Source organism: Neopsephotus bourkii, unplaced genomic scaffold (assembly GCF_033783945.1).
Source record: "Neopsephotus bourkii isolate Nb327-2 ecotype Australia unplaced genomic scaffold, CSIRO-AGI_Nbou_v1 NB_753, whole genome shotgun sequence".
Lineage (NCBI taxonomy): Eukaryota > Metazoa > Chordata > Aves > Psittaciformes > Psittacidae > Neopsephotus > Neopsephotus bourkii.
The window spans coordinates 94,762-108,874 of record NW_026901251.1 but is presented as its reverse complement, the minus strand read 5'-3'; the positions used below and the strand labels follow the sequence as shown (position 1 = coordinate 108,874).

Here is a 14,113-nt window from a genome sequence, read left to right as displayed (position 1 = left end):
GCAACTCTATAGCAGCATGCAAGAGTCTTTTTTGAAGACAAAAGACAGTGTTACTAAATACATGCCAACTGCAACTGTATAAAGGATTGTTAACTTTTATTTGATTCAGAAAAGGAAGGAAAAACAATATTTGAAATGTAAAGTTATTAAGCAAGGCTTTTCCTGTTTCCCTTTAACTTTAGAGGTTTTTTGGTTTTATTTCAAAACAAACAAAACCCCTCATTTTTTGGACTTTTTGGTTTTTTTATTAATGCAATTAGGTTATAATACTGTCACCTTTCAGGTAAAAACAAGTCTGGACTGGGAGCTGCCAATCTAAGAGTCTGATCCTGCTTCCTGGGAGTAATAAAAAGAAAAACACAAAGAGGAAAATAAAAAGAACAACAGATACAGAAAATACATGTTTAAATGATTCGTGCAGTCTCAGTTGGTTAAAGGCATCAGATTTGCCTTCTAAGAAATTGCTTGCTTGTTTAGTTCTGAAACTGACAGTGGTGTTGCAACATCATTGAAAGGCAAAGCCAAATTCAACTTTTAACAGAAGGCATGATGAAAAGGAACAGAAATAAGGTGTGAAGTATAAATACTGGACGAGGGTACTTGGGAAGCACAAGTATGTTTCTTACATCCTCCATGTTAAATATTTATCCAAAGTTTGAGGTTTTCATTCATTGACTTAGTTTAATCAGAGCATTTCTCAAGATTGGAGTGATGCCATTTCTGTATTTTACCCACTAGTATGTAGTGATACATCAATTTGGGTAGATTTTTGTGTAGTATTTTTCTCTAATTTATCAACTTGCTCTTATTTTTTGGTCACATTCACTAATTATTTGAGGTTTTTTCCTGTCTTTCTTTCTGACTATTGCAATAATTAAATTTAGCATAAGACGTTGCAGTTTCATTGCATAAAGAATTTAGGACTATAGGCTTTCATCTAACTGATCACATATTTTTTTCACTGGATCTGTGTCCCATTCCTTAGATGAAATAAACTCAGGAACAACTGTTTAAAATTCACATTTGTGTATTCTCTTCATGGTGGAGGTCTACATATTACTTACTCTCAACAGTCAGACCAACACTGAATGCAGAAATATTAATTTCCTAACAATTTTTTTATCTTATTGTTTCGTGATAGGATCTTTTTTTCTATAGGCACTTTTGAATTTTTTTTCAGAGCAATATCACCAAGTACATGTAAAGTATAATTTTTTACACATTTGCTGATACAAATTTGCTGACATACTGGTAATCCAACACAGATACTTTCACTTTGCTACCCTAATCTGTTCTCAGCCTGCCATAATGTATTGACAAGCTCTTTGAGTAAGGAATTCTGTTGAAACAAAAAGAAAAATAACAAGCCAAACCAAAGAGTATGCAGTCATGTAAGTAATGCTTTTGTTATTATGAATAATCAATTTGGTGCGTAATTGTACAGACTTTATTTCATCAGAATTATTTCTTATCCTTCCAATATGTGTCTTCCATGAAGCTGACCTTTAAAAGCTGTTTTCCTCATTTAACGTAAATGCATCTAAAGATGAAAAGGAAACCCCACAAAAATTTCACCATGTGAGAATTACAAGAACTTTTCTTCCACATAATTTGTTTGCTAATTTATGGTTTTGAGTCAGATCCTCTTTTTTTCTTCTTGAAAAGGTAGCTAGCCTCTAGTGTATCCTGTTCTCATTTCCCATGGCTAGTAGCGTAACATCCCCTAATAGCTGGGAAAAGTAGTTAGGTAAGGTTCTTCTCTTACAGAATGGAAATGGAGCATGTTCAGCATGAAAATTTCAAAATGGTATCAGCCAATTTTTGCCAAGAACATCTAAATTTTTCAGTAAGGCTTAACTTGTGGTTTTTTGGTTTTTTTTGTTTTTTTTTTTAATGGCAACGAAAGTTTGCTACCATCCAAAAAGCAGTTTTAGGGGCAGTTCTGCTTGTTGGTTTGTTTCCTTGTTTTTAATGTGGACAGAATGATTTCATTCCTTTTCCTAATTTATTTCACATAACTGATTCAGCTGTTTTAATTTTATAGTCAAAATAAAAAAAAATAGTGAAAATAAAAAAATAAATATTCTCAGGCAGGAAAATAACATAGAAAAATCCCCAGCTACCAATATTTAAATCTGAGAAAGTTGTAAGCAAGAGCTCAGAATGAAAAGATAGAATCACTCTTTACCATTACTATCTGTTAGCGTTATGTTTACTCTTCTGAGTAAACTTAATTTCCACCAAATGATGCCTCAAAGTCTGGAAAGGTACAAAAACCTTAATCACTGTCCAGACAGATGATGAACACATTACTTAATCTCTGTAATTATATAGTCTCTGATTTCTCCTTTAGCAGAAAATAACCAACAGTACTTTTCTGGAAGGTATTAATTTCTTTTATCAAAGGATTAGTCTATTTTATTAAAATAATGAACATTTTCCTCTTCTAATAAACACATTTCTGAGTGAGGTCATTAAGAAATAGGTACAACTATGGCACTAGATCAGGAGAAACTTGCACTCAGACTCTTGTTCTGATTCAGATGAAGTTCTTTGATACTGCATCAACTTTTAGTCAGACAGTATAGCAAATTAATTTTCCTATTCAGACAGAATAAGAAAGTGATTCAAGCTTACTCCTGTACCTCATAGATTACAGGGAATGAACATTTCTGTTTCTCTCAAGCAGTCAGACAGATCTTTCTAATGTAGATTTAATTGAAATTGAAATTCATCCTTTTATCCTGTAATTACAATTATTTTTTCCCCTTGAAAAAATGTATTTTCATAAAATTTGCACATTGAAAAGTATTCTGTCCAGTTTTAGCTTAGTTGGCATTTTGTTTTATTTGAATGCACAGATATATATGTACACACACATGCAATTTCAAGTTCTTTTTGGTGTGTTTCTTTTAACATCAAAATTGAGAAGTATCTACATAAGATGAGGTATTTACAAACACGTGCATGCCTGCATGGGTCATTTTTAATTCATTACTTGATTAATGAGGATGTGTTGGAGAAGCAGTATCTTTTTTCACTTTGGAGTGAATCTGTTCCCTGCTGCCTGTAGATGCTATTAGAACCATCTCCATAGCAACTAATGGCAATGCTAAAGAAAAGTGTTACCAAAGTTTCAGATAAAGAAGTAGATCATTAGGATTCTTTAGAAAAAAGGATGCTTGTGGAGAAGGATGTTTATGTAGATGGAGCTGGTAAATGAAAGTATACACAAACAGTAAAATAATAATGGCACTGATGCCAGCAAGTGTAAAGGCATGTGATGTGATTAGTTTTCACAGCTGCCTTGGAGTTATTGGAGTCTTGAACTAATGGGAGAATGCTTTTTATCTTCAGAGAATTTAAGTGCTAGGTTTGAACTTCAGTTATGATTGGATGGATTTCTTTTTGCAGGACTGTCTAGTCAAAAAAAAGAAAACAGGTTTTTTTTTTTGTTTTCTTATCTGTATATTATTAAAGATTGCTATAGTTTACCTCACAATCATGAATATTTACCTCATTTTAACAGCTGAAATAAAATTATCTCAAAAGTCAAGGTCTATTTTGTCCATTTAGGAATGCAATTCTGATTAGTTTGATTTTGAACATCTTACACGAATTGTTGTTCATGTCAAAAACTGCTCTCCAGTGTCACTAATATTTACAGTTCCATCACCAAATTAGTCTTTATATTACATAGAACTTTACATGTAAGCTTGTTTCCAGAGAGTTCTTGAGCACATCCTCGGTAAAAGTCATGCCATGATCAGGAAACTGGTAGGTTTAGCTTTGTTTCCTATTGCACAGACCTTTGTAGCACAACTCAACTCTCAATAGCTATAGTAAAAGTTGCATCTTAGTGCTCTTAAATAATAGCCAAATATGAGTGCATTCATTGTACATAAAGTAAAAAGACATAAGTAATCAAAAAGGAGCAGTAGTGCTTCTGGAGAGGGCAGGCTTTCAAAAGGGGAAAGATTACTTCTGCAGAAGAGAAGGCGATGCCACTACTTAGTGATAAAGAAGCATTCTGCCTTAATTTGAAAGGACCTGCCTAATGAGCCATGCTTTGTTCCCTTAGACAAATTTATTACTCTCACTTAACATGGACATCATTATTAATTAGGCAAGCAGGAGTCATACCATCCTGTCAGCAGAGATGCTGGATTACCCTGAAGCTGGATGTAAGCCAAGGGCTTTCCTCACAGCCCATCCTTCTGCAGGACTACTTCCATTAGGGAATTAGCATAGCACTACAAGTTTTGTGACTGTTCCTCTTCAGAGAATCTTTAATAATTCTCTGAGAGAACATCAGGGGTAAATGGTATACCTAGTCATTAAAGAATGAAAGAGTTCTTAAAAAATCACCTAGAAATTGGCTCATATTCATCATTGGCTAGTAAGTGATTATAAAAAATAGAGGGTCTTAGCAGATTCTTAAAAGGTTAGACTAACATTTTATATTTCAGATGAAAGAATCATGTGTTAAAAGTTAATGAAAATTCCTGCTTAATCCATGCCTGGTTTTGAGACTCGTGACAAGTTTGTCTTAAATTTGCGGAGGCTTTTGGACAATTCTCAGTTGGATTCCTAAGAAAAAAAGTTTGTTTTAAATTCCTGCCTTCACAAAAACATTTGGAAAGCTATCTTTAATTTTGCCTATGCATTGTTTCCTCCAGTTATCCATATACAAATAGAAACATGGTTAGGTCTATACAGTTGGAATACAGATTTCGCTTTTTAAAAGCCTGAGATCGAATGAAAAACTAAAGAAACATAAAAGGAGCAGAAGCAGTACTAAACGGAACCTTGCACCTATTTATTTTTGCAAATAGAAAGAAATACCACTAAGAAAGGAATACCTTATGTGTATGTCTTTTTTTTTTTTTTAAAGTACAACATTTAAATATATTTGACTGAACCTTTCTTACAGTGACCATAGTTATTGATATCAAAATCACTAGAACATACATTGGACCTAGTAAGAAAAAAAGAGATTATTTTTCTGTGGAAAATTATTATTTCTGCGGAATTGATGAATTGTTTTTCATTCCAAATAAGAACTTCACAAAATGTAAATTCTGATAATAAATGAGTATATTATGTGTGTGTCACAGTATGATGCAGTAGGTGAAATATTATAAAAATTTTATATGTAAACCACTGAAGTGAAATGCTACCTAGTATTGATTAGATCTTTTCTAAAACAATGTTCTCATTTATCATAAATAGCAAAACCAAGGATTAATATTGTGGATCCCATTTATCACTTCTCTCTCTCTTTTCATCCTTTAGGTTTTATGTAATGCTTAGTAAAATCTAATACAGTTATTGCTAGTTGTGTTGATAAAATGCAAAGCTTTTATTTAATCACTTAAAAAACTTTTCTGAGATTGTTGTATTTTTCAAATATATTTTAACAGAGCTCAATCTCACTAAAACTTTTAATTTTTCAGAGTCTACACAAGAACTCGTTTCTTTTTTCATACCCAGCATATTCTTCTCAATAGGAAAAAAGCCTGTAAGAATGGGAAAGTCTAACAATGTAATTTAAGAACATCAAACGTTATTGCACCAGCTAAAGAGATACGGATTCTGGAATCAAGCACTGCACTAAATTTTCATTTAAAAATGGGATATTACTTCAGTTGCTTTAATGGCAGTGATTCCTGTGATGCCATATAGTGCTGTAGTCTTGTTTCAAATAAGGTTTAAGAGGTTGTGTTAGTAATAATTAATTGCTGTCTACTGACTTTTGTCAAGAATAGATGAAGATGAGTTAAAAATATTTTTAATTTCTTCTGAAGTTGTAGCCATGAGGAAATAAAACTTTCCTTGGGAAAGTTATGTACCTTGCACGCAGACTCCACACTGAATAGTCCATTCAGTTATGGACCAACAGACCCATTCACTCAGGTGTAGCTCTGGAGATGAAATGTTTAAGACCCTGCTTGAGACCTGTTAGACAAGAAGTGCTGTTGCACTACACAAAGTAGCTTTTCTTCCCTGAAGGAGTGAGGGTCAGTCAGTACTTTTACTCATGCAGTTCCTGCTGATGGGGTTTGTATAGTCAGGCACTAGATTATACTTTTTATGTTGCTACACAAGATTAAACCACAAGATTAAACATTTGTCATAGTGGTACTGCTCTGTGTGCTTTGAGGCTGAGTACGCATGTTAGAGCTTAGGTGCCTTTAACAACAGAGACATTATGACCTCTTTTTTTGAATGCTGTCAATACTGTGAGCAGAGTTGACATTTTAGTTTTAGAACAAAGGCAGTCATGGAGAGGGAAAAAAGGACAAAAGTATTTATCATAGGACATAAGCTATTTTTTAGCTACGTCTAGCCGCTTAAACTACAGAGTCCTCTGTACACCTGGAAAAAAAAAATCTGCAAGAATATTAATTTTTTGGAAATGCCTTTTTTAAGATCTAACAGCCTATGTGCATTCTGATTTTTTTTTATCCATAACTTAATGCTATAGAGCTAGTAGGCTTAGGCCTTGATGGAAGTAATGAAAGATACTGTTTCATAGTGACTGGTCATCTTAAAATCTGAGCAACTGTTTTTCATCATCATGGTTGCAGAGAGAGGGTATATTACCTCCACAGGTGATTCTTCTAGAAACTGTAAAGCAGTTTTGAAACAGGAATATGTACAAGTGCGTTCTGTACTGGCTTTATTGAGCAGGTCTGTCACATGTCTACTGAATGAAAAGAAAGAGAAAAGTGGTGCTTACTCTACTTTTGCCTACTTAAATATTTCCATTCTTGGTCACTTTAACTTCCTGCTTCTCTGCACCAGAGAGCTCCCTTGAGCAATGTAAGGTGGTCTTCTATCATGTTCTTTACCTTTCCAAATATGTGTCCTGTTTAAGTTTACTGAAATGTCAATGTTTAGACCAAACCCCTAATTTTCAGTTCCTCAGTTCTTAGTAGTTTTTTACAGTGTTATATCATAAAAAATGCGCTTTTTAAATGCTAGATTTCAGGCATAGATGTTTGCAATTAAAAATATTAATTGATGTATGCCAGATTATATAACTTCAGGTTTTCATCAGGACAGTGATTTACTGGACCGGCGGAAACATTGCTTCAGTGTCCAGTCTGAATCTGGAGAAGATCTTTACTTTTCAGTGGAATTAGAGCCTGACCTTACACTATGGGAAAAAGCCTTCCAAACAGCAACTTTTTTAGAAGTTGAACGTATACAGGTGAGAGCAAACTGTCTTGGTAATTAACTTTTGGTTCATTAACATATAGGTCTATATGAAATGGCGGTGCAGTTTAAGAAATTCTCTGACCTCCTGCAGCTCTCAAACTAAAGTTCACAGAAGAAGAAAAACAATCTATAGATCAGGGACATAAACAGCTGTTTAGATATTATATACTAACATGCTATTTTATTAGTTATTGGATAATGCAAGAGAACCTTGCAGGAATTAAATTGTCCTTGTAATAATCATGAATGAGAGTACACTGGATAAGACTACTTACTGGATACAAGCAAGAACAAAATTGTACCTCAGGCACATTATTCTTTTTTCACACAGCTGACATTTCTTGTGTATTTACTCAATTGCCAGATGACAGAGCAGAGATAGATGACAGTCATGTACAGATTACTAGTTAATTTTTATAGCGAAATGACATATGCAAGTGTTTAAAGATAACACTGTTTTTTTCACATAACCAAAGAGTCATGTTTGGTTTGTGATTTTGTTGGTTTTGGGTTTTTTAAAGTTAAAATAGAAGGAAAAAATACCTACCAGAATTAGAATTCAGCTCATCCTAGTTGTTATATTGATGTTCTAATCATAAAAAATACATGTTCTTGGAATAGCTTTAGTTGACAACACACCTACAAAAGTTGTGTTTGCTTATTAGCTGTGCAAGTACTGGCTAATGCTCAGTTTCCCTGTGTGCATTTTCTGTATCTCCTGGGAAGGCAAACACTGACAGTTTTTTATTTAGACAAATACTTATGTGGTGGCCTTTTTCTAACCTATAAACCAACACCTGCAGATGGACTGAATTAGTATATCCTAATGATTATGCATTTTGCAAATTTACGTTGCTGTCAGTTTTAATGCATAATACTTTTGCTGGAGGAAGATTGAAACAGGTTCAACTTTTATCTTTAAATTTATGCACTCTGCTGCCTTTTACAGGAGCTATTCATACCTTTTCAACTCTGTTGTGCTGAAAATATAAGTGTAGTTTTTCTGCATAAAAACTATATGTCCTCTGCTATTAAATACTTGAGGCGCTTTGTCTTTCTTGTATAACTGGCTGTAACAGTTTGTTGAAGCACTACTGTGCCATCAGTAAAAGAACATATGACAATTTTCTTTAATAACCTTTAGCCTAGAAGCCACTTCATATTTGTTCTACTCTAATATTGATTCATAGTTTAGCATTCCTAGTTTACATTTTTCTCTTGGGTTTTAGAATTGCATTTATTCAAAATTGCTCCTCTGTCTCCAAAAAGAATTTCCTTAATAATCTTAACCTGAGTTTAGTCTTAGCCCTTCCACCTTTCTTTTCATTCAGCCGATGTTCAGAGTGCAATTATGAACTCAAAGTAGTGATTTCCTGAGACTGATTGATCATAGCAAATTTGTGAAGGTGGTCAAACAGGCTTCTCATGGTAGACTATTAATGTGTAACTCACATACACTATTTCAGCTTTTTTCTTTATTTTATTGCCTCTCTATATCCCAGTTTTGAAGAAAAATAATATATTAAATTTCAGTATAACTGGTCTTGGCCTTTTAATTTTTCTTTCAGCAATCTGAAACTGCTTTCATCCACCAATTTTCAGATTCAGGTAAAATCTGGTTTTACTAAGGAGTGGAATAATTCATCTCCAGCAAGTTCTTTCATTGCTTTTTGAGAAAAGGGGACAAGTTCAAAATCAAAGTATCAACTCTACATTTTTACTAAAATTGTGTTATATGCACTCATATGATTATTCATATTTCACATGAATGATGATACAGCTGTGTTCAGGCTTTTCTTACTATGAAATCATATAATTTTGAAAATGTAATTGCATTTTAAAACTGGCATTTAAAATTATTCAAATGTGTTGTGTACTATTCCATAATCATAGAAATAATAACAGAGTTAGTTGATGAGTATAAATTGGCATTAACCTCCACAAGAGGTTAATCAGGACCCTATTCAGATGTAATTCTAAAGAATACATCACAAAATAAAGTATTTTGAAAGTACTATAAATATGTAATAAATTTTGTTTAAGCCTAATTCATAGTTTCTGCCAGAGTTATATGTAAACCAAAAAATAGGCAGGTGTTGGTTTGGTTGGGTTTTTTTGTTTTGTTTTTTAAGAAAGAAATATGTTAAAGGAGACATAGTCAAGCTGAAGATATTCAGCAGTAATATGTGGTATGATATTGTACTGCTGCCATTGTGATGTTTCACAGTCACTCTTTAGTTTAAAGTAGTAAGAGACGCTAACCCTTTGTCATAATTACTTATTAAAGGAAAAGTAAAAGGATTTGGAATGGAGTTCCTTTTTCCTTACTGTCTCACAACACTGTTGTATAAAGTACCTGAGATTATTCTAGCTTGCATAATGATGTACAATTATATATGATTGTCAGGTTTACTTTGTGTTCCTGCTACTTTATGCAAAAATTTTCACCTCTTCCATCATGAATTTTCCTGCTTGTTTGCATTGTGGTTGTTCCCTAATATAAGGGCTATTGTGTAAGCTGCTTTGTATTACAGTACTTCAGCGTTCATCTCCACTGAAGTTGAATCTGAGTTTGAAAAGCTGAATTAAATCTTGGACCCATAGTATGGTTTCCTATATCTTCAGAGATAGATTCACACAAGGTTTAAAACACAGGATTCTTTCCATAATTTAAACTGTGTATATTGAGAGAGTAGAATCTAAGGAACAACTTTAGGTTACTTCCTTCAGCCTCCCGCCTGACCCACTGAATTATTCATAAACCCAATTTAAGATTCTGTATTCTGTGCAAGAACACAAAATCAGTGCTGAAAGTTCTTCTGCTTCTTTTGGGATGGGAATGCTTCAGTTCTGATAAGGTTTTCATGCCCTGTGTGAGAAATCAGCAACCTAAGCCAAACATCCACAGTATATATTATTAATAGTCACTTTTAATAATTTAAAGTGTTTTTTAAATGTATATGAAATTTTAAAGTCTCCTGGGAAGAATTTCTGTATTTTTGCTTTCTTCGGATATCTGAATTGAAAGACAAGTTAAAGAAAACAAAGATGAGAAAAATCTCAACAGTTAACGAGTGTCTGAAAGTTCACATTCCTACTCTGACCTGTGACCAGAATAGTGCAAGTGCACACAACACATACATAAAGCAAGGGACAATTTTCCCCAAATAAACTAAAATCTTGCTGTCCAGAAATCCTTTTGTTATTGTCACAATTTTGTGTCTCTGCATTATTTTGAACATCATGGAGTGCATGGTCAAAGCGCATAGACTGGTCTTACGTGTAGGTAAAGAGTAAATAAAGAATCAGCTACTACTGATGGCCTGCACATTACAGTGGAGTTTCTTCCTACTGGTACCCACATTGAGCTAAACTAGATGATATTTCTCCACAGAGTGTGCACTGCCTTTTGAAGAAAGACCCTCCAGTCTGGGAAGCAGGTTGCTTTTAAGTACAGCATTGAACCAAGACTGATACATCCTGTTTCTCATAAATCTTTACTTCTCAGTGAGGCTAATTAGCCTAGGCAGAGATAGCTGTGGAAGCTCAGCATGGTGCTGCAGTGCACACTGTAGGCTGCCCTGCAATGTAGAGGTGAGAGGTTAGATGAGTTAAGATGGCAATACATATTTTAAACCTGATATACTATCTCCTTGCCAAATTTTAATTCTCAGTAAAGGCTTTATATCTGGTTTAGGTATTTTTGAGACCTATAAATAAAAACATAGTATGCATCTTGTAGGAAGTTAGTGGGAAAATTCTACAAAACTGTATATTTTTTGCTTTGCATGCGATACTTTATCATGCATGAAATCATTAAGTAATAAGTCACTGTGAAAATATATTTCTTACACTCCTTTTTTTTTACTAATGAGGTGTTGTCAAAGGCAATATCCTCTCCTTTTCTAACAATGGTTTACTATCAGTTTACATATTCATAGTAGTTTTATTGTACAGCTGCTGCTAATATAAACACAAATACTGTATGACTGCAATACCATAGAGCTGAATCATTAATAATTAAAAATTTGCAGGATTTATTTATTAATAGTTACAATGACTAAGTGCTTCTTTATGTATTAAGATTTTACACATGTAGTGAAGTACATGAAGTTCTTTCAGTTTTGGAAGCTATAGAAACAGACCAGTCACTGCATTTGACCTCAGCAACAGCAGCAGGAAAACTTTCATTTACTGATGAACAGTTATAGTTTTTGAACACCTTTGGTGGATCACACAGTAACACAAGATTTGTGGTTACTCAGCAATAATGCAAAATCATCTTGTAAGGCACATGGCATGGATTGGTTTCACTTCAGAATTATAAATGCACATGCTTTGCCAATAGACTGGATTATAATGATGCACTTCTTCCCATGTGCTAACCAACAGAAAGTGTCCTTCAGCTTCAGTGATGGCTTCCAGATTCTAGAGCTCCAAGGTGTGTGCACGAAGATTAACCAACAACTGTTTGCATGGTTGAGGCCTGTTTTGGCCAGTGTAGTTGAGGCCTGTTTTGATCAGTGAAAGCAATTTGTACAAATAGTTCAGTTCCAGAAAATAAATATATATTGAAGCATAAGAACATCAAATTTAAAATAACCAGAGAATCTATATAGCTATGGACTGCTACATTTTCCTTTATTATAATGTCTATTTCAATTCTTAGAAGCTATTAATGAGCCTTTCAGCTTCTTCTGTTCTGGGAAAGACCATTTAGAATTCAAACAGCCCACCTAAAGAATATATAAGTAAAGGCATGTGATTTATCCTTACTAATCAAAATTCCCAAAATAACAATACATACTTTTGTAACACTGATATTTTAATAACTTACATTGTCCCCATGTCTACAATTTATATTCTGGTTCTTTGACACATTATAGGTCATGGAAGTGTGTTTAGTGTCCACAGCAGCATTTGAAGAATGTAACCACATTTCATTAATCTGGAGGGTGACATTTCCATAAAACAAGAACAGCTTCTTTGAAGAATTTGCATCAGGTTTAAAAATGTTTTGGTGAAAAAATAAAAGTTTGTAATTTTATACCTGAAGTCAGCACATTAATAGTCATCCTGGAAATTACACTAGTAGATGTCTCACAGCATGTATTGAAGTGTTACGGATGTTATGGAACAAAATAGATGCATAGCAGACAGTGATAAATTCTTTCAGGATTTCAGAGTTTCTCATAAGAACCTTTGACATATTTTGGTCCACTAGCTGAAGCAGAAAAAAAAAGTATTTCATATTATTACATTGGTTGCTACATTGTATGTAATAATGCCTTTTCCAGTGATATTTAGCAGAACACAAAAACAAAATAAAGAGCATACCAAAGAGATGTTTTACAAATGCATTTATTTCTGCTTAAAAATCTGAAAGGCGTATATTAATGTGAGAGGAAGTTACTGGATACCAAAACAAATAAGAGAGTTCAAAAATAATGAAACTTCCCTTTTACCTATTGTCATTGATAAACCACAGAGGCTATTCTGATCCTCATTTATTTATTTTTTTCCCCTAATGGAAGCAAAGCCTCTTTTTACAATACTTAGAAAACTTAATCACTGCTATCAAATCCTTTGATTTTAAATAAATTAGCAATAAATTTATTTATAAACAAATAATTTATTTCTGGTAATAATGTTGATCTATGTAAACATTAGAATAAGGAAAGCGAAAACCTGGTCCTGGAAAGAATTTCAAGATGTGTATTCTGTGGTAAATCCCGTCTCTGACTTTTCTTTTACAGTGCAAGACATATGCCTGTGTTTTGGAAAGTCATCTTATGGGACTTACCATTGACTTTAGCATGGGCTTTGTCTGTTTTGATGCTGCCACAAAGGTAAAGTTCTCAGTCTTTTTTCCATCACATTATTATTCCTTGTTATTTTTTTTATATTGTGGGATAAGTAGTACTTCCTCAAATTGCACTTGGTTTTATTATGTAAGAGATTGTCTCTTGTCAAATCTCTTTGTTTTAGTTAAACATGGGGGTGATTTTAAAATTATGCAAGTTGTATTCTGTTATGTGCTTCTTACTGAAAAATCAATACCACTGTCAATTGGAAGCAGGCATCAAGTCTTTATTATTTCATTTCACTTGAAAGCCCAGACTGATTAATTTTTAGGTTTCTTTCACTGATGCATCCTTTGTTTTGAGAGAAAGTAATCCTGGTTTCAAGCTGATCTGTGAGCTTTCCTTCCTCTTCTCCTGTTTCATGGGTGGGAGTGTGTGTTATTACAGCAGTTCTCAGTTTATGTTTTACATATTTCTGTTCAGGTGTCTGTAAAAAGAGAAATCAGCCATGGTGTCTATGACTTATGCTTTTATCGTCAGTCTTAAAAAAAACTCAGTACAACTGATGAAATAGTTGCTGTATCAAGTGAGTAATAGAGCATCAATTTCCAGATTATATTAATGCAAGTCCAAATCTCAGGAAAATCAGTGGGAGCCTATGTATGTTTGCATTTTCACTAACAGCTAATAAATATCAAGATATCAGCAAGCTTTATTACTATTGCTTGACACTGCTGTTATAGGAGAGCATTGACTGAGCATTGGAATAGGTTGCCCAGAGAGGTTGTGGAGTCTCTTTCCCTGGAGATATTTGAGAACCATCTGAGCACAATCCGGAGTAATGTGCTCTAGGTGACCCTGCTTGAGAAGGAGGAGGTTGGTCTAGACCCCTGGTGGATCCTTCTAGCCTCAACCCAGTATGCAATTCTGTGACTCTGTGTTTCTCTGAAGGTGTAATTTTTTTTTTCTAAGTTCCACTTCTCTTCAACCATCAATTGCTGAAAATGCCCTTTTCTTTACAGAATATGCTTCTATCCTTTCCCTTAAGTCAACCTTTCCCACCACATTACTCCATTAATCAGAAC

General features: G+C 33.8%; 1 protein-coding gene across 8 annotated transcripts in view; it reads left to right on the top strand.

Moving 5' to 3' along the window:
• SNTG1 (syntrophin gamma 1) overlaps positions 1-14,113 on the top strand; it is a 305,233-nt gene that overhangs the window by 268,612 nt on the left and 22,508 nt on the right. For all 8 annotated transcript variants that reach the window (XM_061354827.1, XM_061354829.1, XM_061354830.1 and 5 more), the window contains 2 exons: positions 7,064-7,216; positions 12,981-13,073. In XM_061354827.1, coding sequence (XP_061210811.1) covers positions 7,064-7,216; positions 12,981-13,073 — 246 coding nt within the window. The remainder of the gene's footprint in view (positions 1-7,063; positions 7,217-12,980; positions 13,074-14,113) is intronic.